We start from the raw sequence: 25,365 nt of genomic DNA on the forward strand, positions 1-25,365 counted from the left end.
CAGTGGGGTCTGTTGTTATTTCTCCTCTTTCATTTCTGATTTTGTTTATTTGGGTCCTCTCTCTTTGCTTCTTGGTGAGCCTGACTAGAGGTTCATCAATCTTGCTTATCCTTTCAAAGAACCAGCTCTTGGTTTTGTTGATCTTTGGTATTGTGTTTTTTTTTGTCTCAGTGTCGTTTATCTCTGCTCTGATCTTTATTATTTCCTTCCTTCTGCTTACACTGGGCTTTTCTTGTGGCTCTCTTTCTAACTCTTTGAGTTGTAGGGTTAGGTAATTTATTACCATTGTTTCTTGTTTTTTGCAGTAGGCTTGTACAGCTATGAACTTCCCTCTCAAGAGTACTTTCGCTGTGTCCCATAGATTTTGGATTGTTGTGTTTTCATTGTCATTTGTTGCCATGATGTTTTTTATTTCTTCCTTGATCTCTCTGGTAACCCAGTCATTGTTTAATAGCATGCTGTTTAGTCTCCATGTGTTTGATTTTTTTGGATTGTTTTTATTGTAGTTGATTTCCAGTTTTATGCCACTGTGATCTGAGAAGATGCTTGATATTACTTCTATCTTCTTGAATTTGAAGAGACTTTGCCTATGACTCAAAATATGGTCTATCTTTGAAGATGACCCATGTGCACTTGAGAAGAATGTATATTCTGTGGCTTTGTTCTGAAGATGTCAATTAATTCTATCTGGTCTATCTGGTCTAGTGAGTCATTTAGGATTGATGTTTCTTTGCTGATTTTTTGTTTAAAGGATTTGTCCAATAGTGATAGCGGGGTATTAAAGTCTCCTACTATGATTGTATTGCTGTCAATCTCTCCCTTGATATCCTCCAGGAATTTTTTTATGTATTTGGGTGCCTCCTGTATTGGGTGCGTATATGTTTACCAGAGTTATTTCTTCTTGTTGGATTGCTCCTTTTAGTATTATGAAGTGGCCTTTCTTATCCCTTGTTATGTCCTTCACTTTGAGATCTAATTTGTCAGATATAAGTATTGCTACCCCAGCTTTTTTTTCATTTCCATTCGCCTGAAAAACCTTTTTCCATCCCTTCACCCTCAGTCTGTGTGTGTCTTTTTTTTTTTTGAGGTGGGTTTCTTGTAGACAGCAGATATATTGGTCGTATTTTCTTATCCAATCCATTACCCTATGTCTTTTGATTGGGGCATTTAATCCATTTACATTTAAAGTTATTATTTATAGGTGCTTATTTGTCGCCATTTTTATTCTTTACCCCTGTGTTCCTTCTTCGCTTCCGATTTCTTTTTTTTACAGCAGACCCTTTAGCATTTCTTGCATTGCTGGTTTGGTGGTAATAAATTCCCTTAGTCCTTTTTTGTCTGTGAAGCTCCTGATTTCACCTTCAATTTTGATTGATAGCCTTGCTGGGTATAGTATTCTTGGATTCAGACCTTTCCTTTGAATGACTTTGTATATTTCATTCCATTCCCTTCTGGCCTGATGAGTTTCTATTGAGAAATAAGTCCCTAGTCCGATGGGGGTTCCTTTGTAGGTAACTTTCTGTCTCTCTCTGTCCACTTTTAAGATTCTTACTTTGTCGTTGGTGTTTGCCAGTTTAATTATAATGTGCCTTGGCATCGGTCTTTTGGGGTTCATTTTGCTTGGGACTCTGTGAGCTTCTTGGATTTGTGTGGGTTTTTTCTTCCCTATATCAGGGAAGTTTTCTGTCATTATTTCTTCAAAAAGGTTTTCTATTCCTTGCTCAGTTTCCTTTCCTTCTGGAACCCCTGTTATGCGGATGTTGTTTTGTTTCGTGTTGTCCCAAAGTTCCCTTAGGCTCTCCTCCTACTTTTTAATTTTTTTTTCTAGAAGCTGCTCTACTTGGGTATTTTTTCTTACCTTGTCTTCTAGCTCACTGATGCGGTGCTCTGCTCCTTCTAGTCTACTCTTGATGCTTTCTATTGAGTTCTTTACAGCAGCGATGTCATTTTTTATTTCTTCGTGGTTCTTCTTCATTTCCTCTTGGTTTTTACACATATTGACGAATTTGTCGTCCATTCTTTTTATCCACCTTATGACCATTTCTCTGAATTCTCTCTCTGGCAGGTTGCTTGCCTCCATTTCGTTTACTTCCTTTTCTGGTGATGCCTGCTTTTCTTTCATATGTGGGCTGTGTCTTTGTCTCCCCATGGTCTCTCTTCTCCGGGTGTCTGGTTATGTAGTTCTCTCTCTCCTGCGTTGATTTAAAGGCACAAAATACAACACAACCAGGTACAACGCACAAGGCACTGAACAGAAATGTATTCACGATATTAATAACCCCAAATAAAGGTGACCACCAGAGAAAGGCAAATTAGAGGATAGGAGAGAAAGAAGAAGAGAATAGAAAGAAAAAGAAAAAAAAGGAGTGCAAAAATGAAATTGGGAAAAGGAAAAGAAAAGTAAGAGAGAAAAGAAAGAGAATACAAAAGAAGAGGGGAACAAACTATATATATGGGGAGAAAACTCCAATAGAACAGCCACTAAATGCCAACAAATGCCAGCAACAAGTACCTGGAGATGAATACAAACAACAAATAATATCAAATGAGGTGAGGGAAAACAGAAGTAAAAAACAAACAAAAACAAAACAAAAAGAATAAGCAAAACAATCTCACAAACAAGCATAAAAAATCAATATAATCAACAATCAAGCAAACAACAACAAAAGGACAGAGAGAAAAACAACTTTTTGGATAGTGAAGACAGAGAAGAGAGAGGTGTGCATGGACTTGGAGCAGGGGATTGGAAATTATATATGTAAGTAGGGTGAAATTTTAACAGGGGGTAAAAAGAAAGAATAGGGAAAATCTAAACAGGAAAAGGGTAAGAGAAACAGGACAACAAAAGGGGAAAAGTTAGGAAGAGAGTGATGGCATAAAGGTAAAGTTGAGATAGAGTAAAATGATGCTAAAGGGAAGATGAAAATAGAATGTAGAACACTAATCCCAAAGTAAAATAAAGAGAAAATAAAATGATACTTTTTTTAAAAAAAAAAAAGGTAAAATAGTAGTAGTAATAATACTGATTGAAAATAAAAATGTAATAATTAAAAAGGTAAAATCAAGTGAGGAAAAAACAAAAAAAATTAGCTTCTTAAGTAAAAGATGAAAAAAAAAATAAAAATAAAATAAAAATGTGCAGTAGTGAAGGTCATTCACTTCCTCTACTGTTCTGTTTGGCACGCCTGTTTCCTAGTCAGGACAGTTTTGCAGTTCCCTGCGTTCCACTGCTCCTCAGTGTTGTAAGCCAGTCCTGATTTTTAAACAGGCAGTGTGTCTTAATTTCTAGTATTCCTTTATTTGTGTTTACACAAGAGTCAATTTGTGATTCAACCCCTGGGTAGCTGTGTTTTTGGCTTGACCTCCGGGTCTTTACGTCCTCTCTAGCCAGTGCTTAGATCCTGCTTTCCCTGTGGCATTCAATACCCGTTTGTGGGAGTAGGTTGCCCCAGAGCTGGTTCTCTGATGGTTATTCCCCGCTCTGATCCCCAGGTTCCAGAAAAACAACTTTCCCCTGCAGTCTTTTAGGGTGTCCCCAATTGGGTGATCCTATGTATTGGGCTTAGTAATCAGAAGCAAAGGAAAAAGAAAAAGAAAAAAAAAAGAGCCAGCGTAAGTGTGCAAACTCCGGGGCTGTGTGCAAGTCTGTGCAGTCTTTTTTCCCCCTTGGGGCTAAGCAGCTGGCACCCTTTAAAAATTTTAGGCTGTCCTTTTGCATCAGATCAAAATGGGTTGCTTTTAAGAGTTCCTTTTTGTGAGCAGCTCTGAGGACCCCCTTCCACATTCATGGATCACACCAGCCCCAACAGCCACGGATTTTTCTAGGCGCAGACTTCCCCAGGTCCTCTAGCTCCCACAGTGCACGCGTTTCTCTCTCCTGCTGGGAGCAGAGACCTCACCTTATCCCAGGCGAAATCTGACCTTTCCTTGATGGAGTGTAGAGCTCCTCTGAATCCATGTGTTTGCGCCAATTGGGGACCGGTGTTCTGTGGTTCACAGCTGTTTGGTGGGTGCCGTAGTTGTAGATTTTCAGGCTTCCGATAACATTCACTTTCCCCTTCTAGATGGCGCGGTCTCTGCATCTAAGCCGGTCGCTCCGGGAGGGGACCCAGCAGCAGTGGGGTCTGCCTGGTCAGGGGAGCCCCATCCAGCAGTCCCCCACCATCTCCTGGAGTATAGCTGTCCCTCAACTCACCAACAAACACTCCCCGTGCGACCCTCAGCTGTTCTTTCTATCTGCTCTGGGACAAGGCTCGGGACATGTCTGTCTATTCTGCCACCATTTTTTCCTCCCCTTAAATCATGATTCTTAAGTATATCTCTTTAATATTATCTGTGACAGGTTGGGAAATATGCATACAATACTTCTTCTCCATATCAAAGTATAATGGTTGTCTTAAAGAAAAATGGTTACCTAGAAAAATAATTAGGTTTAAAAATTTTTCAATTAAAGAAATAAATTTAAAAAGTTAAAATTATTTTTAAATGTTTATAATGAAAACTAGAGGCCCGGTACACGGAATTAGTGCACGGCGGGGGTGTCCCTCAGCCTGGCCTGCACCCTCTCCAATCTGGGACCTCTCAGAGGATATCTGACTGCTGGTTTAGGCCTGCCCTCCCCTGCCAGTCTGATTGCCCCCAACTGCTCTCTCCTGCTACCCTGATTGCCCCCATCTGCCCTCCCCTGCTGGCCTGGTTGCTCCCTAATTGCTTGCCCCCCTGCTGGCCTGATCGCCCCTAACTGCCTCTGCCTCGGCCCCTGCCATTGTGGCTTTGTCCGGAAGGAAGCCGTTCGTCCAGAAGATGTCCGGTCGACCCGGTCTAATTAGCATATTACCCTTTTATTAATATAGATAATACAAAAAAAGTCCTCGAATAAAATATTAATATTTTAAAAGCAGATCCCCCAACACTTGCATGACTGCACACACATCTCATCCTAATCCCAGCACTAGTTGTAATAAGACATGTTTTGTATGTCTCCCTTCATTTGCTTGTAATTCTCCCCCAGAACTCTTACTCAGTTTTGCCCCAGATCAGTAGTGCCCACCTGGAAAAAACTGGGGGTGGGGAGGGCAGCTTATATAAAATGAGTGACTGGTGTTTTTTAGTCTAATCTGATAATATAGAAAAGAACTATCAATTTCTCATTTACCCATTCTAAAAATGCTTCTCTTAGCTTATGAATTTACATCAGTCAGATCCTGGATCTATATTGGGCTAAGCTTCAGTATATCAAGTATAAATTTTGTTGGAATGGATAACACATGAATGAATTGGAATTGAGTAAGCAAGATATTTGATCTGTTGTATTTAAACATGCAGAAATTGAACCTATGGAGAATGGTGGAATGTGTAGGTGTGTCTCCATGCAGAGCAGGTAGTGAAGTTCAGCCAGAAAAAAGGGCTCCATGGGAAGAGTTTTGGCTTCAGCCATTTTCCCAGTCACCTACGTATCACTAGAACAAACAGACTTTTTCCTATAAGATAGTTGCAATTTCCATTTCATTCCTCATGTCCCATTTGCCTGTATTAAATGCCCAGCACTTCTGATAAGTCAGAGGTCTCTGTGTCAGGAGAAAGGGAAAATGTATGTCTTGGATCCATCCTATGCAGCTTCTCTGTGAATATCCTTATATGAGAAGATTGTGATTTGGCCTAAGAGAAATAGGTGGGAGGACCAAAAAAAGAGAATCAATGAGAACAATTAGCGCTGTTCCTAGTCTGGATTTCCAGAAGCAGAAGGTGGAGCCTTACTTAGCCAGCTGTTCCATGCCTTAACATCTGGCTTGCAAAGAGAAGTTAGGAAAGAAAGAACACACACACACACACACACACACACACACACACACACACAGAGTAGCCAGGTGAAGAAATGTTTTTCTGGGATGTTCCTCTTCTTACCCCAGTTCCCATGCCTTCACTCCTCCCAGTTTTTCGGGCAGATGAAGCACACACACACACAAAGAATTTATCCTTTAAGCTGTGCCACCTAAGAATAAAGCCTGGGGAGCATTGGATTTCAGCCTGGAATGGGAATGTACTATTGGCCCTAATTAAAATGCAAGGAGGCTGTAGACATGGTGGAGTTAGGGACAAAGAGACTGTCACTAGTGTTAAATCTCTTATTTTTGTGGCATTTAAATATCAGAAGCTGAGCTGGGAGCTTAAGGAAGCCAGGGAGTTGCTAGTCCCCACCCTGGTGACCTGGCTACTTAGTTTATTGTTCACTGAAGCATACCAAGGTTGATTGTGTAACCTGGAACTACAGCTGGTGGGGAAAACAACTCCAGAAATGCTTACATCCATCAAGGGAACAAGTTTCTTTTGGATTTCAACTAGGGCAGGATTTGCAGTGAATTAAGTGCCATTGTGGTTGGTCTGGGGGAAAAGAGATACAGATCTCCCTTAGGAAAAAAATACTAATAAAAGCAGTTGAGTGACAAAGCCTTTCTATAACCAAATGTATAGGAAAGACAACTGGCATCAACTCCTTGGACCTGAGGATACTAGAGTGAGAGGGCACATAAAATCATGCCCCTTGAATCTTCTGTAAAAATTGTTTCCTCCCTTTCCTGAAATTTGGTGTAGGCCAACTTTGGGATTCATATCTCTTTGGCTTAAGAAGACCACTTCGGCTCAGACTATGTTGATAAATATTATCTTTAGAAAGATTTTTATTAGAGTTTTAAGTGTCAAATACTTAAGACTTAAATCAGCCACAAGAAGACTGTTCACATCTCCAGTGTGAAGATGCCATATGATCAATCTGCATTACATGGTGAAAAATATAGAGAAATTTAACTGAAAACTCATTTGCTGAATCTTTTTTTTTTTAATATATATTTTATTGATATTTTACAGAGAGGAAGGGAGAGGGATAGCGAGCTAGAAACATCGATGAGAGAGAAACATCGATCAGCTGCCTCCTGCACACCTCCCACTGAGGACGTGCCCGCAACCAAGGCACATGCCCTTGACCGGAATTGAACCCGGGACCTTTCAGCCCGCAGGCCGACGCTCTATCCACTGAGCCAAACCGGTTTCGGCTCATTTGCTGAATCTTGAACTAAATGCATAGCTATTCTGTTAAACCCCGAGCAGAATGAAAGTGTTTTTGAAAAGTGAGCTTCTGGTGAATCTGTTCAAGTAAAAATGGAATCTTTATATTGTTCTCTAAAATAATTGTTTTGAAATGAACTTCGACTCGGGTAGTATTTTATTCACATTGGGGCCTTTAGCTATAGTGTTTCTGATTTTTCCTAGCTTAGTATTTTGCCTTCTCTGGCTTTAAAATTCCATTGTGCACCAGGAAAGCTTTAAAATTCCATTGTGCACCAGGAAGACTGTAGTGGTCATGCTTTACAAAGATTCTCTCAGAGCAAAGACTGATTTTACGTATTTTTTGCATTATACAAGTGTGTGTGTGTGTGTGTGTGTGTGTGTGTGTGTGCGCGCGCGCGCGCGTGCGCGCACGCGCTTATGTTTGCAAATACATGCAGACAAATTGACTGGAAGAGCAAAGTTCATCCTCAAAATTAAAAAAAAATTAAGGCATTATTATCAGCATGAGGCTTCCTGTTCACTTGTCACGCTTTGCACTGACCTTCCTCTGCGGACATGGCCATTTGGTAGCAAGGCCAAGGCTGAATTGGACCCATTATGCAGATCCTGCAGGATATGCATAGTTACAAACATAAAAAAAAAAAACTTTTATTTCCGGAACATTTGGCCCTCAGCCCAAGCCATATACTTGTATTCCCTTGTGCTTCAAATGCCTTCCCCAAAGACTTGTGCTAAGGCCTTCCCATTGTGTCTGGGGAAGCTCATTATCTGGGACCAGAGAAAGAGCCACTTGTTTGGGGAGAACCAGGGATGATGTCAGCCATTCAAGAGGGAGGCAGGGAGACAGCTGAAAGACTTAATCCTGGGGAAGTCTAGCCCAGTCCAGCGGGTAAGTTCTATTATGTTTTTCATTCTGCCACTGGGGGCGAGTGGTGGGTGGGGGTGGAATAAGATCCCAGACCCTTGGTGACTGTAGCTGTGGCCCACTGCATTTGGCATGCATATCTATATCCCTCCTCAACAGAGGAGGTCTTCTTTTCCTTTAATACCTTGAATTGTTCTTCTCCACTTTTTTTTTTTTAAATCAGCAAAAGCTTCACATTTTTATTTTAATTTAAAAAATATGGTGAGTCTTTGGTTTATATCACCCAGCTGATTATAACATGAAGACTTACAATTTGTACTAGACTTCAAAATCTTAGTAAGCTTATACTTTATTTTTTTTTCTCAGCAAGAGAATTTTATTTATTTATTTATTTATTTATTTATTTATTTATTTATTTAATAAATCTTTATTGTTCAGATTATTGCAATTGTTCCTCTTTTTGCCCCCCATAGCTCCCCTCCACCTGGTTCCCACCCCACCCTCTGCCCTTACCTCCCCCCAACTGTCTTCATCCATAGGTGTATGCTTTTTGTCCAGTCTCTTCCCGCACCTCCCACACTCCTTTCCCCCCGAGAATTGTCAGTCCACTCCCTTTCTATGCTCCTGATTCTATTATATTCACCAGTTTATTCTTTTCATCAGATTTTTTATTCACTTGATTTTTAGATTCACTTGTTGATAGACATGTATTTGTTGTTCATAATTTTTATCTTTACCTTTTTCTTCTTCTTCCTCTTCTTAAAGAATACCTTTCAGCATTTCATATAATACTGGTTTGGCGGTGATGAACTCCTTTAGCTTTTTCTTCTCTGTGAAGCTCTTTATCTGCCCTTCAATTCTGAATGATAGCTTTGCTGGGTAGAGTAATCTTGGTTGTAGGTTCTTGCTATTCATCACTTTGAATATTTCTTGCCACTCTCTTCTGACCTGCATAGTTTCTGTTGAGAAATCAGCTGACAATTGTATGGGTGCTCCCTTGTAGGTAACTAACTGTTTTTCTCTTGCTGCTTTTAATATTCTCTGTTTGTCTTTTGCCCTTGGCATTTTAATTATGATGTGTCTTGGTGTGGTCCTCTTTGGATTCCTTTTGTTTGGGGTTCTGTGCGCTTCCTGGACTTGTAAGTCTATTTCTTTCACCAGGTTGGGGAAGTTTTCGGTCATTATTTCTTCAAATAGTTTTTCAGTATCTTGCTCTCTATCTTCTTCTGGCACCCCATAATTCGGATGTTGGTATGCTTGAGGTTGTCCCAGAGGCTCCTTACACTATCTTCAAATTTTTGGATTCTTTTTTCTTTTTGCTTTTCTGGTTGGGTGTTTTTTGCTTCTTTGTATTTCAACTCCTTGACTTGATTCTTGCAGTCCTCTAGTCTGCTGTTAGGTCTCTGTATAATATTTTTTATTTCAGTCAGTGTATGTTTAATTTCTAGTTGGTCCTTTTTCATATCCTCGAGGGTCTCGCTAAATTTATCGGCCTTTTCTAGGAAATTCTTAAAAAACCTTTTAACCGTGGTCTTGAACTCTATATCCAGTCGTTTGTTTTCCTCCATTTCTTTCATTTGTGATCTGTTTCTAGCTTTGTGTGATAGGTGTCCTTTAGGGCACAGTGGCTCAGCCTCCCCAGTTACCTGAGGTGGACACTCTTGGTGCACCTTTTTGTGGACTGTGTGCTCAGCCTTGTTGTAGTTAAGACTTGATTGTTGTTGGTATCACTGGGAGGAATTAACCTCCAGGCCAATTGGCTGTAAGGATCATCTGTGTCTATGCTGGGAAAATTTCTGTGCTGGAGACACTCTTATGAGACAAGACTTGCAAAATTGCAAAAGCCTCTATGCTCAGCTTGGATGGGGCGGAGTTTCAGGGTGGAGCAGACAGCCTTGGTTTCCCATTAGCCCTGCCCTATGAGACCCCTGGGTCTCAGTGTCCCTTGGTAATCGCTGCAAGCACCTCTGAGAGAAAGCCGCCCTCGAGTTTCGCCCACTGCCAGACAGTCCAGTTTCTCCCCGAATGAGTCGGGGTTCCCAGAAACTTGCCTGGAACTGGAGTTCAGCGCAGTCGGGAGCTTCAGTCTCCCTTCCACTTTAGAAAGCCAGCCTCGCACTCAGCCTCCCGTGCATTCAGCAGTCAGTCCTCTCTGCGCATGCACGCCTCCAAACCTCTGCCTTCTGCAGCTCCCGAGTCTCAATGTGCTTTCTCTTTTCCTGAAAGTCCAGATTCCCCTCGAATGAGTCTGGTTTCCTAGCGTCTTGCCCAGGACTGGAGTTCAGTGCTGTCAGGAGCTTCCTTCTTCCTCCCGCTTTAGAAAGCCAGCCGTGCACTCAGCCACCGTGCACACAGCCACCAGTCCTCTCCGCACGCGTGTGTCTCCGTACCTCAGCCTTTTGCAGCTCCTCTGAGTCTCAATGTGCTTTCCTCTTTTCTTCTAGTTGTAGAATTTCCACTCAGCCAGGTTTCCTGTGGTTCTGGATGATGTCTGTTTTGTCTTTTAGTTGTAGTTTTGATATTGTTGTATGAGGCAGCAGTTTAGGTGTTTACCTATGCCGCCATCTTGGTTTCTCCTCTTCTCCACTTTTTAATGTAATTCGTGACCTTTCTGGAATCCATCTCAGACAGGGATGTTCTCAGGAATGAGTTTTGACAGAGCCTTTCTTCCTCAGGGCACTCTCCACTGGGCTCCACGCTGCTCTAATCGACACCTTTCTTGCTGTTCCTAGCAAGCTCTTTTCTGTTCTTGCTGTTCCCTGTATCCCTTAGAGCTCTTCCACATTTTCACTCAGAGCTCTGCTCAAGCATTTCCTCCCAGCTTTTCCCCACTTTAAATGTGTACACCCATGTCTCTACCCAAAACTAGGTTATATATTTGTTTCTTTGGTTATTGTCTCTCTTCCCCAGTAGAGGGAAGGGACTTTATCTACCTCATTCACACTCTGTCCCAGACTATGGTGCATGGAACTTAGTAGGTGCTTACTTAGCATTTGTTGAATTAATGAATGAAAAGTGAAAGATGTACTATATGAAACCTGCTATGGAATGACTAAGTGACTTCTGTTTATGGGGCCAATGAGCTGTTAGGGTGAAGGACGGCTTCCTCAATAAAGTGAATTTTTTTTTTTTAACAAAATAGGTAAAGAAACGAGGCCAGTCTCTTTCTCATCATGCCCTTTTCTTATCAGCTGACTAGACTATTATCATCAGTTTTTGATTTTCCATTGTTTACACACAATTCATATACACACATACATACATATACATAAACATGCCACATACATGTACACAGAGGCATAGCATATACACATAAAATAACATATACATACATATGCACACACACATGTACATATATGCAGAGTGGGGCAAAGCAGGTTTACAGTTGTTTGAATGGGAAATAATATAATAATTCATAAATAATAATAGAAGAATAAACTATTTCTCAAACTCACAACTGTAAACCTACTTTTGCCCCATCCCGAATGTGTACAAACACACGTATACTTTTCCTGGGGGCTGCCTTAAAAAACACACTTAAAACTGTCCATTATATTTTTGTTGGATTTGAAGGTACCATCATGTCATGGGGGAAAAAAGGTCTCTCAGTGATGGATTTTTACAGCTACCTAAAAGGGACCTTGAAATATTTCACTAGAACGTCAATATTATCCTTTTCCAGAGACTGTGCTAGCTCACCCAGGTGGGCCTTGTGGCCTGTCTGACCCCCTTTGTGGGACACAACACAGTACACTAGGCAAGCACTCATTCATTAACTAGCTCATTCATGCAACAAATATTTAGGCGCTGGGAAAGCAATTATGAGAAAGTTGGCCACAGTCCCTGCTCTCTTCAAGCTGAGGCTGCCGAATGGTTGGGCAATCTGTTACCAGTGAAGCCTTGTGGAGTGAGAGGAGTCCCTCGGAGCCAGTCCTGGGACAGCCGCTTCTCGTTGCCAGCGGTGAAATCGCAGGGGAGGCACACAGAAAGACCGTGATTTGATCTGTTTTGGATTCATGGATAGGCATGTTTATAGTTGGAAATACATAGCTCTAGTGAGTAGACATCAAAGTGTAAATAAAGGACATGACATCAAAATGCATGTAAGTAATAAAAATGTTCATCTACCCAGGATCCAAAGGAGAAAGAGAAAGAGAAGTAAAGTATTTGCTGTATTGGTGAAGCTGATAACTTATACATTTATTATTCATTCAACCAATGGTGCCTTGAGCCCCACTGTGAGCCAGTCACTGTTCAAGTCACTGGGGATATGAGGAATATTCCTGCCTCGTGGAGCATGCGTTCAGTTGGGGGAGCCATTCCAGAAACACGATAAAGAAGTAGACAATGTAAGTGTGTTAGGTAATGTGGGATGTGGGAAGGAGAAAAAAATGAGGGACTGTGAAATTTTACAGAAGGCCAGGGAGTGTCTCTCTGTGCTGCAACTTTTGAGTGAAGACTTTAGAGAAGTAAAGGAGCAACCTTGCAGAAATTGGGGAAGGAGCCTTCCAGGCGGAAGAAACTGCAAGTGAGGAAGGAACTAACTACAAGTGACCGGTCTCTGAGGGACACCATGTTCCTGGGGTGTGACTGCAGTGGAGGCAACGGGCCAGGGGTGTGTGCAGGGGGTGGGGGGAGGAGAAGAGAAGGAGACAGGCAGAGTCCTGGGACTCAGACCACACAGCTGCTCAGAGGGCACGGTGAGGACTTGCACGTTTACTGTGGGTGAGATGGGGAACCAGTGGAGGGTTTGGAGCACTTAAGTTTGAACAGATAATTCTATTAAGACTGTGGCTGAGGCCCTAATCTGTTTGGCTCAGTGGATAGACCGTTGGCCCAGACTGAAGGGTTCCCGGTTCGATTCTGGCCAAGGGCATGTACCTTGGTTGTGGACTCGATCCCCAGAAGGGGGCATTCAGGAGGCAGCTGATCGATGTTTCTAACTCTCTATCCTTCTCCCTTCCTCTGTAAAATCAATGAAATATATTTTAAAAAAAGAAAGAAAAGAAACGTGTGGCTGAGGACAAGTGCAGAAGCAGAAAGACCAGATGGGAGGCATTTGCAAATGAGCCAGGCAGGAGAGGATGGTGGCTGGCACCAGGCTGGTAGCTGGGAGATGGTGGGAAGGGATAGGATTTCAGACATGTTCTGGAGGTGGGACTAGTGGAAGTTGTGATGGACCGAATGTGAGAAGACTTAGGGAGGGCTGGAAGGTTTCAATCTGAGAACCTGAAAGGATGAAGGAGCTGGTGTGGAGGGGATTGCAGGAACGTAGTTTTGGACACGGAAAGTTAGATCCAAATGGAGATTTCAAGGATTTTGTCTGGAAATGATAACAACTACTGAATTCTGTTTGAGTACTGCTTTTGTGCTGAGCACTTCTCCAGGTTTTTTGTCATTATTAACCTAATCCCTTTATGAGGTTCGTTCTATTTTTAGCCCCATTTTACAGGTCAACAGGCAGAAAACAGATGGATTAAGTAACTTGCCCCAGGCTATAGGGCCAGATTCAAGCTCCTTGTACATACCTCATAGGAGAGAGAGAGGCAGATTTCTATGTTTCATCACTTTTTTTCTTGCGGGATGAATGGGGCCGGGAAGCACTGGGATGAGGGCAACCTGCTGCTACCAAAGTCCCACCCCGGGGAGAAGAGTTCAGGCTCAGTACTTCAACTCTTTTGTTACCTGAGGGCATTCAGTTCAGAACCTAAATAGAAGGATTCATCCAAGATTGCTAAGTGGATAATTAAGGTACATTAGACCAAATGAGAACAGTCTGTGAGATGTAGGGACTGCACCTCTCCCAGCTGCATTACTCTATCTTTCTCTTTCAAGGGAAATATTAAAATGTTATCTAAAAAATGTAGAGATCTAATGTGAAAATGTAAATAATTGGAATAGCTTTCTTTCTAAGTCATTGGAGTCTTTTGATATGTGGTTTTAATAAACCTTAACTATTTTAAGGAACATATTTTAAATGTATATTAAATTTTTATTTTTTAATAAAAGGAATTTATTTTAAATGTATATTAAATTATAAAGAACAATAGTTCAACCCATCACCCAGTTTAATAAATAGAATGTTGTCATCATCCTCTTCCCTCCCTCCGCATCACTGCTTTTCTGTTCTGGATTTTGCGTTAATAATCGCATTACTTAAGATTTTTAACAGCTCTACTACCTACACATGTATTAAGAATGATATAATTGAATTTCACCTGTTTTTGAACTTCATACAAATGGAATAATACTGTATGTATTATTTCATGGCTTGCTTTTTTAACACAACATTCTGTGAGATTGTTCCATGTTTTTACCTGTAATGATAGTTCCCTTAGTTTTCATTGCTGTGAATTCCATTATATTAATATCCCACAGTTCATTTTTCTGTTCCATTATTGGTAGATATTTGAGTTGTTTCTACTTTTCTGGGAATTAAGAATGTGCTTCTTTGAGCATTCCTTTTGTGTGGTTTTTTTCTGGAAGGATTCTAAACATAAACCCTGGTGAACATGTGTAAGTGGTTCTCTTGTATAAAAGAGTTGGAGGGGCCCTAGCCAATTTGATTTAGTGGATGGAGTGTTGGCCTGGGGTTCGATTCTAGTCAAGAGCACGTACCCTGGTTGCAGGCTTCTCCCTGACCTGGGCCCTGGTCAGGACTCGTGCAGGAGGCAAGCAATCGATATGTTTCTCTCACATTGATATTTCTCTCTGTTTTTCCCTCACTCTCCCTAAGGGGGGAAAAAATATCTTTGGGTGAAGATTAACAACAACAACAAAAAGTTGGAGGGGAATTACTGTCCTGTAGGGTATGTTTATCTTCAATTTTATCAGCTAACACCAATTTATCTCCCCTCAACCATCCTATATAATAAAAGGCTAATATGCTTGCTGTGATGTGCGCTGACCACCAGGGGGCGGCACAGAACATGATGGGTGACCAGCAGCAGTGGCAGGGTGCTGAGGGAGCAAGGGAAGGAGGGGGTGGGGAGGCCGGGAGGCGGGGAACCTGATGGGCCCTGATTGCTGGCCAGGCCTAGGGACCCTACCTGTGCACGAATTTCATGCACCAGGCCTCTAGTATATATAAAAGAGGCTTCAGCCTCACTTGCTCTCTTACACTTGGAATTGTCATTTCTATCTTTGTCATGGGGAGGTAAGGAGATAGAAAAGGGAGGTAAGGAGAATGGTATTTCATGTGGTTTTAATTTGCATTTCTTAGATTACTAATGAGGTTGAGCATCTATTTTTTTCCATTTGGATTTTTTCATAAAATGCCTATTCAAGTATATTCTTGTTGGGGCTTCTCCCTTTTTTCTTGCTGATTTCTAGGAGTTTCTTGTGGATTTAATGGCAGATATTATCTCCTACCCTGTGGGTGGTCTTTTCACTCTCTTTTTAGTTCTTGTTATTAATCCTCACCCATTTTTTCCACTCACTTTTTTTTTATAGAGAGTGGGAGGGAGAGACAGAAGAAGGGGAGAGAAAGAGAGGAGGGTGGAGGGGGGGAGAGAGAGAGGGAAAGACATAGATGTGAGACACATGGATTGATTGCCTCATGCATGCACCCTATGAGGGCCCGGGATCTAACCAGCAACCCAGGTACATGCTCTTGACCAGGAATTGAACCTTTGACCCTTCAGTGCATGGGTCAATGCTCTAACCACAGAGCCACACCAACCAAGGCTATGGTGCCTTTTGGTGAAAACAATTTCTTAATTTTAATGATATGAAATTTTTCTTTTATGCTTAGTGCTTTCTGTGCCTTGGTAAAGAAATCCCTACCCCGAAGTTGTGAGCATATTTAGCTATATGTCTTCTAAAATATTTCTTCTTTTTTTAAAAATAAATCTTTATTGTTCAGATTATTAAAGGTGTTCCTCTTTTTTTTTCCCCCATAGCTCCCCTCCACCTGATTACCCACCCCACCCCATGCCCTTACCCCCCCGCCAATGTCTTCATCCATAGGTGTAAGATTTTTGTCCAATCTCTTCCCGTGCCCCTCACACCCCCTTCCCCCTGAGAATTGTCAGTCCACTCCCTTTCTATGTCCCTGATTCTATTATATTCATCAGTCCATTCTGTTCATCAGATTTTTTATTCACTTGATTTTTAGATTCACTTGTTGGTAGGTATGTATTTGTTGTCTTTTTGTTGTTCATAATTTTTATCTTTAGCTTTTTCTTCTTCTTCCTCTTCTTAAAGAATACCCTTCAGCATTTCATGTATTCCTGGTTTGGTGGTGATGAACTCCTTTAGCTTTTTCTTGTCTGTGAAGCTCTTTATCTGACCTTCAACTTTGAATGATAGCTTTGCTGGGTAGAGTAATCTTCGTTGTAGGTTCTTGCTGTTCATCACTTTGAATATTTCTTGCCACTCCCTTCTGGCCTGCATAGTTTCTGTTGAGAAAATCAGCTGACAGTCGTATGGGTAACCCCTTGTAGATAACTAAATGTTTTTCTCTTGCTGCTTTCAAGATTCTCTCCTTGTCTTTTGCCCTTGGCATTTTAATTATGATGTATCTTGGTGTGGTCCTCTTTGGATTCCTCTTATTTGGGGTTCTGTGCGCTTCCTGGACTTGTAAGTCTATTTCTTTCACCAGGTAGGGAAAGTTTTCTGTCATTATTTCTTCTAATAGGTTTTCAATATTTTGCTCTCTCTCTTCTTCTGGCACCCCAATAATTCGGATGTTGGTATGCTTAAAGTTGTCCCAGAGACTCCTTACACTATCTTCATATTTTTGGATTCTTTTTTCTTTTTGTTTCTCTGGTTGGGTGTTTTTTGTTTCCTCATATTTCAGATCTTTGGTTTGATTCTTGGGGTCCTTTGATCTACTGTTGAATTTCTGTATATTCTTTATTTCCGACAGTGTATGCTTAATTTCTGACTGGTCCTTTTACATTTTTTGGCATTCTCATTAAGATCCTTAAAGGTCTCACTAAGTTCCTCAGGGATTTTTAGAAGATTCTGAGTAACCTTATAAATATGGTTTTGAACTCTATGTCCAGTAGTTTGCTTTCCTCCATATCTTTCATTTGTGACATGTTTTTTTGTCTCCGCATTTTGCTGCTTCCCTGTGTTGATGGAGTGGTTTTCTGTGGTAGGTGACCAGTGGTTCAGCCTATCACCTGAGGTGGACACTCTTGGTGCACCCCTTTGTGGGCTGAGTGCAAAGTCTTGGTGTAGTTAAGCCTTGATTGCTGTTGGTACACTGGGAGGAATTGACCTCCAGGCCAATTGGCTGTGAGGACCCTCTGTGTCTATAATGGAAGAACTGCTGTGCTGGAGACACGTTTATGGTGCAGGACTTGCTTCAGTGGGGCTTTGGTGCTCACTGAGTCTGCCTCTTGAATGTGTCACTTATGGATGTGAGTAGTTGAAATCTGGTGTCGTCTCACACTGACCGCTAGATACACTAGCTTCTGGATCTCCAATGGGGTGCAGGTCAGCTGCTGTCTGAGGCCATCCAACAGGAGCTACAGCGAGAACTACAGTTTTCTCCTCTTTGCTTGGGGTTTGGAGGTTTTGGAGCTGTCTGACCAGAGCTGCAGTTTGTTAGGTTAAGCTGCGATAGGGCAGACCATTTATATGCAAAAGCCACTGCGTGGAGCTTGGGTGGGTTTGTAGATTGTGTGGGGCGGGGTCTCAGGGAGTCACTTGGCTAGGGTGTGGCAAACAGCGATGGCTGCCAGTCGACTGTCTCTGCATCTCCGCGTTTCCAAGTTCCCGTGCCCCGCGCCTTAGCGCAGTAAACAATGATTGCTGCACGCACCTCTGCAAGAAAGCCACCCTCACTTTCCGACCCAATGGTCCTGCTTCTCCCCATAGGAGTTTGGGTCCCCAGCATCTCCCCAGAAACTGGAGTTCAGAGTAATCAGGAGCTTGTCTCCCTTCGGGTTGAAAAAAGCAGTTCTCCCAGTCGTCCGCCGCCAGCCCAATTCGCGCGCCTCCATACCTCAGCTTTGCAGCGCTTGTGCACATCTCTGTGCTCTTTTCTCTTTCCTTCTAGTTGTAGAACTTCCACTCAGCCAGCTTTCCCGTGGTTCTGGGTAATAGACGTTTTGTCTTTTAGTTGTAGTTTTGAAATTGTTGTGCGAGGCAGCAGTTTAGTGTTTACCTATGCCGCCATCTTGGTTCACCTAAAATATTTCTTGTGTAGCCTTCCACACTTTGACTTTCAGTCCACTAAGAATTGATTTCTCTATAGTGTGAAGTAGGAATCAAAACTTTTTTCATATAGTATTTCCCCAGTATGATTTCTATTATTTTATTGTTTCAAATATGTATATTTTTAAAATTCTATTTCATTCATACCTAATAACATGATGCTACTCATTAATATGAGGGGGAAAAAAACAAACCATGCTAGGATTTTGATTGAGGATGCAATAAATCTATAAACCAATTTGAGAAGAATTAACATCTTCACAACGTTATATCTTTCAATCCCTAAATATAGTATATTTCTCCATTTAGTTCTTCTCTATGGTCTATTAATAAACTTTAGAATTATCTCCTGAGGCCTTGCACATCTTTTGTTAGATTTATTACTATGTATGCTTCATATTTTTAGTTGCTATTATAAATGCTATTTTGTTTCATTTTCTAAACATTTCTTGCTGTTTTTCAGAAATACAGTTCATTTATATATACATATTAGTACCTTGTTAGAATTATTACTTTGGTAATTTATCAGTAGGGTCTTTTGGTTTTTTTATGTACACAAAAATATTATCTGCATATAATGAAAGTTTTGGGGAGCTCCAGTGGTGCAATCGGTTAGCGCCCGGTACTTATAATGAAAGTTTTGGGTTGTTCTTTATTTTACTCCTTTTCACTTCCTGCCTTATTGCATAGGCTCTGTCCACAAATATGATATTGAATTGAAGGGAATGGGCACCGTCATCTTGATCTGGATTTTCTTTTTTTTTTAAATATGCTTTTATTTATTTCAGAGAGAGGAAGGGAGAAGGAGCGAGAGATAGAAACATCATTGATGAGAGAGAATCATTAATCGGCTGCCTCCTGAACACTCCCTACTGATGTGTCTTCTGTAAACAGCACTTTGGATTTCATTTATTTAGTCAGCCTGATGGTCTTCCTTTTAGTTGGAATATTTATTTCATTTATGTTTATTATCAAATACTGATACGTTTTCTTTCTGTCATATGTTTCTTTCTCATTTTTTTTCTTTCTCTAAGATTAATTGACAGCCACTGAATTGGTTTCTCTTGTTGGGAAAGCAATCATCGGCCTAATCATCATTTCTTTGAAAGTAACCTAAAATCTTCTCTTTGTCTTTCTTCTTATATAGTTTAAAAAAAACCCTTATGCCAGGATATGTTTATTGATTTGGGGGGAGGGGGGGGGACAGAGAGAGAGAGGGAGAGAGAGAGAGAGAGAGAGAGAGACAGAGACAGAGACAGAGACAGACAGACATCAATCAGTTGCCTCTCGAACATGCCCTGACCGGGAATCAAACCCTTTGGTGCACAGGATGATGCTCCAACTAACTGAGCCACCTGGCCAGGGCTTATATAGTTTTGATGTCTACTAGTGGAGTTGTTTTGGTTACCCTGCCTGTGATGCCTTGGGATTTCTAATATGACTGGTAAAATTTTTAATAAATTTTTAGTAAATTTTTAGCCAGCATTTCCCACTGCAGACGTGGGAAGATTTAGTGTTTAAACCCCTGAACAAAGGAGTTCTCGTCGTGGCTCTGTCTCTTGCTGCTCGCACCTGACTCCTGGCTTGCGGAGCTCTCATGCGCTATCCTTGCCCACGTGGCCCCCAGCCATGTAGACGGCACACAATAGACAGATGAACTGAATCTAACCTGATGCTACATCGAACCCCACACCCCCATGGAACGGAAACTCTGGACACTGGTCCTATTTTAGCTCCACTAAAGCCCCAGCTCCACATTTTTCAGGACTGGGTTAAGGCCATGGGACTTTACCAACCCGAGGAATGTAAGTCCCATTCCTGAGATTGAGAAATTCGATTAAATCGAAATTGAAGAAGACACAAACGCAAGAGAAAAATCCACCACCTTCAAAATACTAAATGAATGAGCAGGAGAAGCAAGCAGGCGAATCGTAATGAGGCACACACTGCCACTATGTATTGTATGTGCCACAAGCATTGCCTTCTTGTTTTACTTCTTTTAGCTGTTTAACTTTGTAAGATGCAAAGAGCTGGGATCAGTTTAAAGGACTGTGCTGCCCCATTTCACACCAGAGAACTGCTGACAACGAAGGCCGCACCTGCCTCTCTCTCCCATCAGCCTCTCTGGCTGGCGGGGAAGGAAAAGAACTTGTGTGTTGGTGGAGGAAGAAGCTGGGTGGGACAACAGTAAAATCTGGAGTAAAAACCGACCTGGTCCAAGGTGTCCTGTAGGCTGTAAAATGCAGTTTAATCAGAGTGCCTTTTTTGTTGTTGCTCAAATGCTTTTAATTATTAGAATGCCCAGTTATTTAATATGCTAATAAAAAGTTTTAAAACCTGGGGGAAAAAAGGTGTGTTAACCTAGATACACAGAAATAACAGATAGGGCTTTCTTTTTTTTTTTTTTTTTTGCCCCTTCCCCCTACCCCACTTATCCCTGGATAGGGCTTTCTTAAGGCAAAAGTAAGCCTTTCACTAAAGTTATATTCCTGGGTGTGACTATCCACCGTGACCTGCCCAGTTAGGAATTTATGATCATCTCACCCTGTGAGATTACTTTCCATAGAGCCCCCCTTTTTTTTTTCCGTCCACAGTGGTGTTGAACCATGACAGAGAAAAAAAGCTACCTGTTTCATAAATGCCTAAGAGAATACAGAATGAACATTCTCTGTAGTTTTGTATTTATACTATACCACAAATAGTACTATTTATTCTTTCTCCTCTCTTAAAATCTCAATTTTCTCTTCCTATTTTTTAACCCAACTCTGTAATTTTAATCCAGCCAGGAGAACTGACTCAGTCTTCTGGGTCAGCAACTTCACCTCCGAGACCCTTTTCTACTCTATAAAATATGACTACTGTCTATTTCTCAGGATCGGTGGGGGATGAGCCATTTGTAAAGGTGGCTGACATTTCATGGGTACTCAGTAAACCCTTATTTCTTTTTTAATCTTCCTTTCTTATCTATACTCTTGTCAACACTTGTTTTCAACACTTCTCAGTAAATTTGCTATAATAGTCTTTTGCAACACCATGAAGAAACCTAGTGGAAGCCAATGAACTAGACAAACTAGGAACTTGATTTGAAAACTTGGTTTTTACTTTATTATTTTTTGTTGTCAATATTACAAATGTTCCCCATTCCCCCCCTCCTTCTGCCCCCCTCCACCCAATCCCTGCCCCACCCCAGACCTTCCCCACACTATTGCCTGTGTCCTTGGGTTATGCATATATGGTCTTAGAAAACTTAACTTCTAAAAAAGAGACTTTCTGAAGTGATTTTGAAAGGCTGAATTTGGTGCTCAGGGCTAAGGAGATAAAGCCAAGCCCTGTGCGTTTTCCGCTTAGAGACATTTTTCATTGTATCGCATGTCAGCAGCCCCGGTAAATGTCCAATTGCACATGTAACAATCACCAGTTACAGTCCAACCAAGGCGTGCAGAGGCTTATCGCATTCATATACAAATACATATATACTCCATATCCACTCTTATCCCTTGACCCGCTGTAGACCTAATTTTGCAGTGTAAGTTGGTGAGTTATCTTGAGCTCGTTGGCCTGCCACTAAAAATGGACAAAATGTAAGGGTAAGGGTGGAACTGTAAGACTCGTGTAGTTTGGGTTTGAATGAAGCTGAAATCTAAGTTTAGAAATAAAAGTAGACCCTAAAGTCACTCATATTCTTTAGTAAGATTTTGTGTTTTGTTTTGAGGGTCAGGAGACCTCAGTTGTATCGATTTGACACTGACTCACAGTGGGGTCTCAGTTGCTTTTCCCTACTCAGTATATTGAGTGGTACTTCCTACATACTTCCTTGCCTTGTGCAGCAGTTGAGATTTCATAGGGTCTGAGCAACATCGAAGTAAGACAAGCTCTGAAGGAAAACAAAGAACAATAATTTAAAGTGTATGCTTTTGGTTTGTGGTCTGTCCCCAGGCCTACCATTGACCTTGCCCTGCTGGACATGCCCTTCCTTCAACTCTCTGGGGAGATGCCCTCTGACCTCCGAGAGCAGCTGGACCACGCACTCTGAAGACACCAGTAGTCCTAGTTGCGGCCCCTCGTACACAGACCTGCAGCTCATCAATGCGGAGGAGCAGATGAGTGGCAGGGCATCTAGGGCTGACTCTACAGGTAAGAAGGAGCACCAAGCCACAGGGCTTTGCAAATCACTCTCGGTGACCTGTAGCCCTTCTTCAAATCTCCGTAGCCAGCTTTGTTTGCAGAATAAGGTCAGGCTTAACCATCCAATCAAAAAGCTAGACTCCTGAGTGGTTCAAAATTGGGTTAGAAGAAAAGAAAACATACACAGATTGGCTGATTGGCTAGAAGATGATCAATATTGGGAAACCATTTGACAGTATGTCTTTTTTTTAATTATTATTCTTTATTGTTTGAAGTATTACACATGTCTCCCTTTCCCCCCATTGGCCTCTCCCGGGTTGCTCCCACTCTGCAGCACATGCCCTCACTCTCCCACTGTCTGTGTCCATTGGTTATGCTTATATACATGCATGCAAGTCCTTTGGTTGATCTCTTACCCCCACCCCCTAGCCTTCCCTCTGAGGTTTGATGGTCTGTTTGATGCTTCTCTGTCTCTGAATCTATTTTTGTTCATCAGTTTATGTTGTTCCACAAATGAGTGAGATCATGTGATATTTATCTTTCTCCGCTGGCTTATTTCACTTAGCATAATGCTCTCCAGGTCCATCCATGCTGTTGTGAATGGTAGGAGTTCTTTCTTTTTTACAGCAGCGTAGTATTCCATTGTGTAGGTGTACCACAGTTTTTTAATCCACTCATCTGCTATGGGCACTTAGGCTGTTTCCAGATCTTAGCCATTGCAAATTGTGCTGCTATGAACATAGGGTGCATCTATCCTTTCTGATTGGTGTTTCTGATTTCTTGGGATATAGTCCTAGAAGTGGGATCTGGGTCAAATGGGTTTCATTTTCAATTTTTGAGGAAACTCCAAACTGTTCTCCACAGTGGCTGCACCAGTCTGCATTCCCAGCAGCAGTGCACGAGGGTTCCTTTTTCTCCACATCCTCGCCAGCACTTGTTGTTTGTTGATTTGTTGATGATAGTCATCTTTTGAGACAGCGTGAATGGACCTGGAGATTATCATGCCAAGTGAAATAAGCCAGTCAATTCAATGAGTTTGGCGTTACACTGGTATTGAAACGAAAGAAACAAGGTCCTGCTTCCTCTTAGCTCCAGTACCAGGGTGAGGCTTTGGGGGACACAGACACATACCAGCAGGAACTGGATCGTCTGGCATCGGGGAAGGAACTCGGGGGTGGCTTTCTTCCAGATGCAGGTCCTCACAGGGATCATAGTTCCTATGCCGGGACCTCCCCGGTCACAGGGCTGACTCGACAATATGTCTTAATGTGTTCTTTTTTCTGACGGTTTGGTACAAGTGCTGTTCTCTGTCAATTTCGCTTCTCCTTGGATAACAAACAACTATTAGTAATATTCACAAAATTGAATCTTGCATCCTACTACCCGCAGATCTTCCCTCTTCAGCAAAGGGGAGGTAGATTTAAGCAGAGAAAAAGTAAATGTTGTGTGAAGTGGAATAAAAATCAGGACTTAGCCACTGTGTCTAGACTACATATCATTTTGCAATTATGTTTATTCTGTTGGGCCCGAGTTGAGCTATTTACATCAGCATGCAGCATCCCGGGGTCTCATTGATTAAATTTCCAGTAGGTGTAGGATGGAATGCTGGCTGGCTGCATGGGTGGAATATGGCCCATCGGCAAGTGCCATACTACGTGTTAGGGTTAGGACGGCATTGGAAACATGTGGTGTGTTTGGTTGTTGGGCCCAAGAGATTGTTTTCCTTTGAAAGGGATGGAGTTACTGATAGTTTCTCTGTGGATGAAATTACCCAGTGTGTCCAATAATGTTTTTCCTTCTCAAATGTTGTTTAGGAATTTGTCTCTGAATCATTTTTCAAACTTGGGTAACATTCGCCCTCATGCTGTGTACTATTGGGGGTTCTACAAAGAGAAAGGGTTAATCATGCCCAGCTGGCGTGGCTCAGTGGTTGAGCATTGACCTTTGAACCAGGAGATCACGGTTAGATTCCCAGTGAGGGCACATGCCCGGGTTGTGGGCTTGATCCTCAGTGTGGGGTGTGCAAGAGGCAGCTGATCAATGATTTTCTCTCATTAATGTTTCTATCTCTCTATCTCTCTATCCTTTCCTCGCTGAATCAATCAATACCACACAGTATATATACTAATAAAAGCCTACGTGGTCCTCGTGCCCTAGCGCAATGCCCTTTCACAATCACAAGATGGCTGCCACAAGATGGCCAGCAGGGGAGGGCAGTTGAGGGCAACCAGGCCTGCAGGGGAGGGCATTTGGGTGGGAACCAGGCCGGCAGGGGAGGGCAGTAAGGAGCGACCAGGCTGGCAGGGGAGGGCAGTTAAGGGCGACCAGGCTGGCAGGGGAGGGCAGTTGGGGGCAACAAGGGTGGCAGGGGAGGGTAGTTGGGGGCAACCAGGCCTGCAGGGGAGGGCAGCTGGGGGCGACCAGGCCTGCAGGGGAGGGCAGCTGGGGGCAACCAGGCCTGCAGGGTTGGGCAGTTGGAGGCCATCAGGTTGGCAAGGGAGGGCAGTTGGGGCAACCAGGCTAGCAGGGGAGGGAAGTTGGGGGCGATCAGGCCAGCAGGGGAGCAGTTAGGGGGCGATCAGGCTGGCAGGCAGAAGCAGTTAGGGGCAGTCAGGTAGGCAGGCAGGTGAGTGGTTAGGAGCCAGCAGTCCCAGATTGTGAGAGGGATGTCAGACAGTGGGATCAGGCCTAAACCAGCAGTCGGACACCCCCCAAGGGGTCCCAGATTGGAAAGAGTGCAGGCTGGGCTGAGAGACACACATCCCCCTCCCCCCATACACGAATTTCATGCACCGGGCCTATAGTGTGTGTATATATATATACTAGAGGCCCGTTGCTGGAAGATTCCTGTAAGAATAGGGCTTCCTGTCCTAACCGGTTTGGCTCAGTGGGTAGAGCGTCGGCCTACAGACTGAAAAGTCCCAGGTTCGATTCCTGTCAAGGGCATGTACCTTGGTTGCGGGCACATCCCCAGTAGGAGGTGTGCAGGAGGTAGCTGATTGATGTTTCTCTCTCATCAATATTTCTAACTCTCTATCCCTCTCCCTTCCTTTCTGTAAAAAAAATCAATAAAATATATTTTTTAAAAAAAGAATAGGGCTTCCTGCTGCTGTCTCTGCTGCCCCACCTGCTTCCCTTCCATC

General features: G+C 42.4%; 1 protein-coding gene across 1 annotated transcript in view; it reads left to right on the top strand.

The window, feature by feature from the left end:
• The window catches only part of STON2 (stonin 2), a 144,604-nt gene that overhangs the window by 44,334 nt on the left and 74,905 nt on the right, over positions 1 to 25,365 (top strand). The window contains exon 4 of the mRNA XM_080665585.1: positions 22,034 to 22,231. Within this exon, the coding sequence (XP_080521711.1) occupies positions 22,034 to 22,231 (198 nt within the window). The remainder of the gene's footprint in view (positions 1 to 22,033; positions 22,232 to 25,365) is intronic.

Source organism: Plecotus auritus, assembly GCF_963455305.1.
Source record: "Plecotus auritus genome assembly, chromosome: 1".
Classification (NCBI taxonomy): domain Eukaryota; kingdom Metazoa; phylum Chordata; class Mammalia; order Chiroptera; family Vespertilionidae; genus Plecotus; species Plecotus auritus.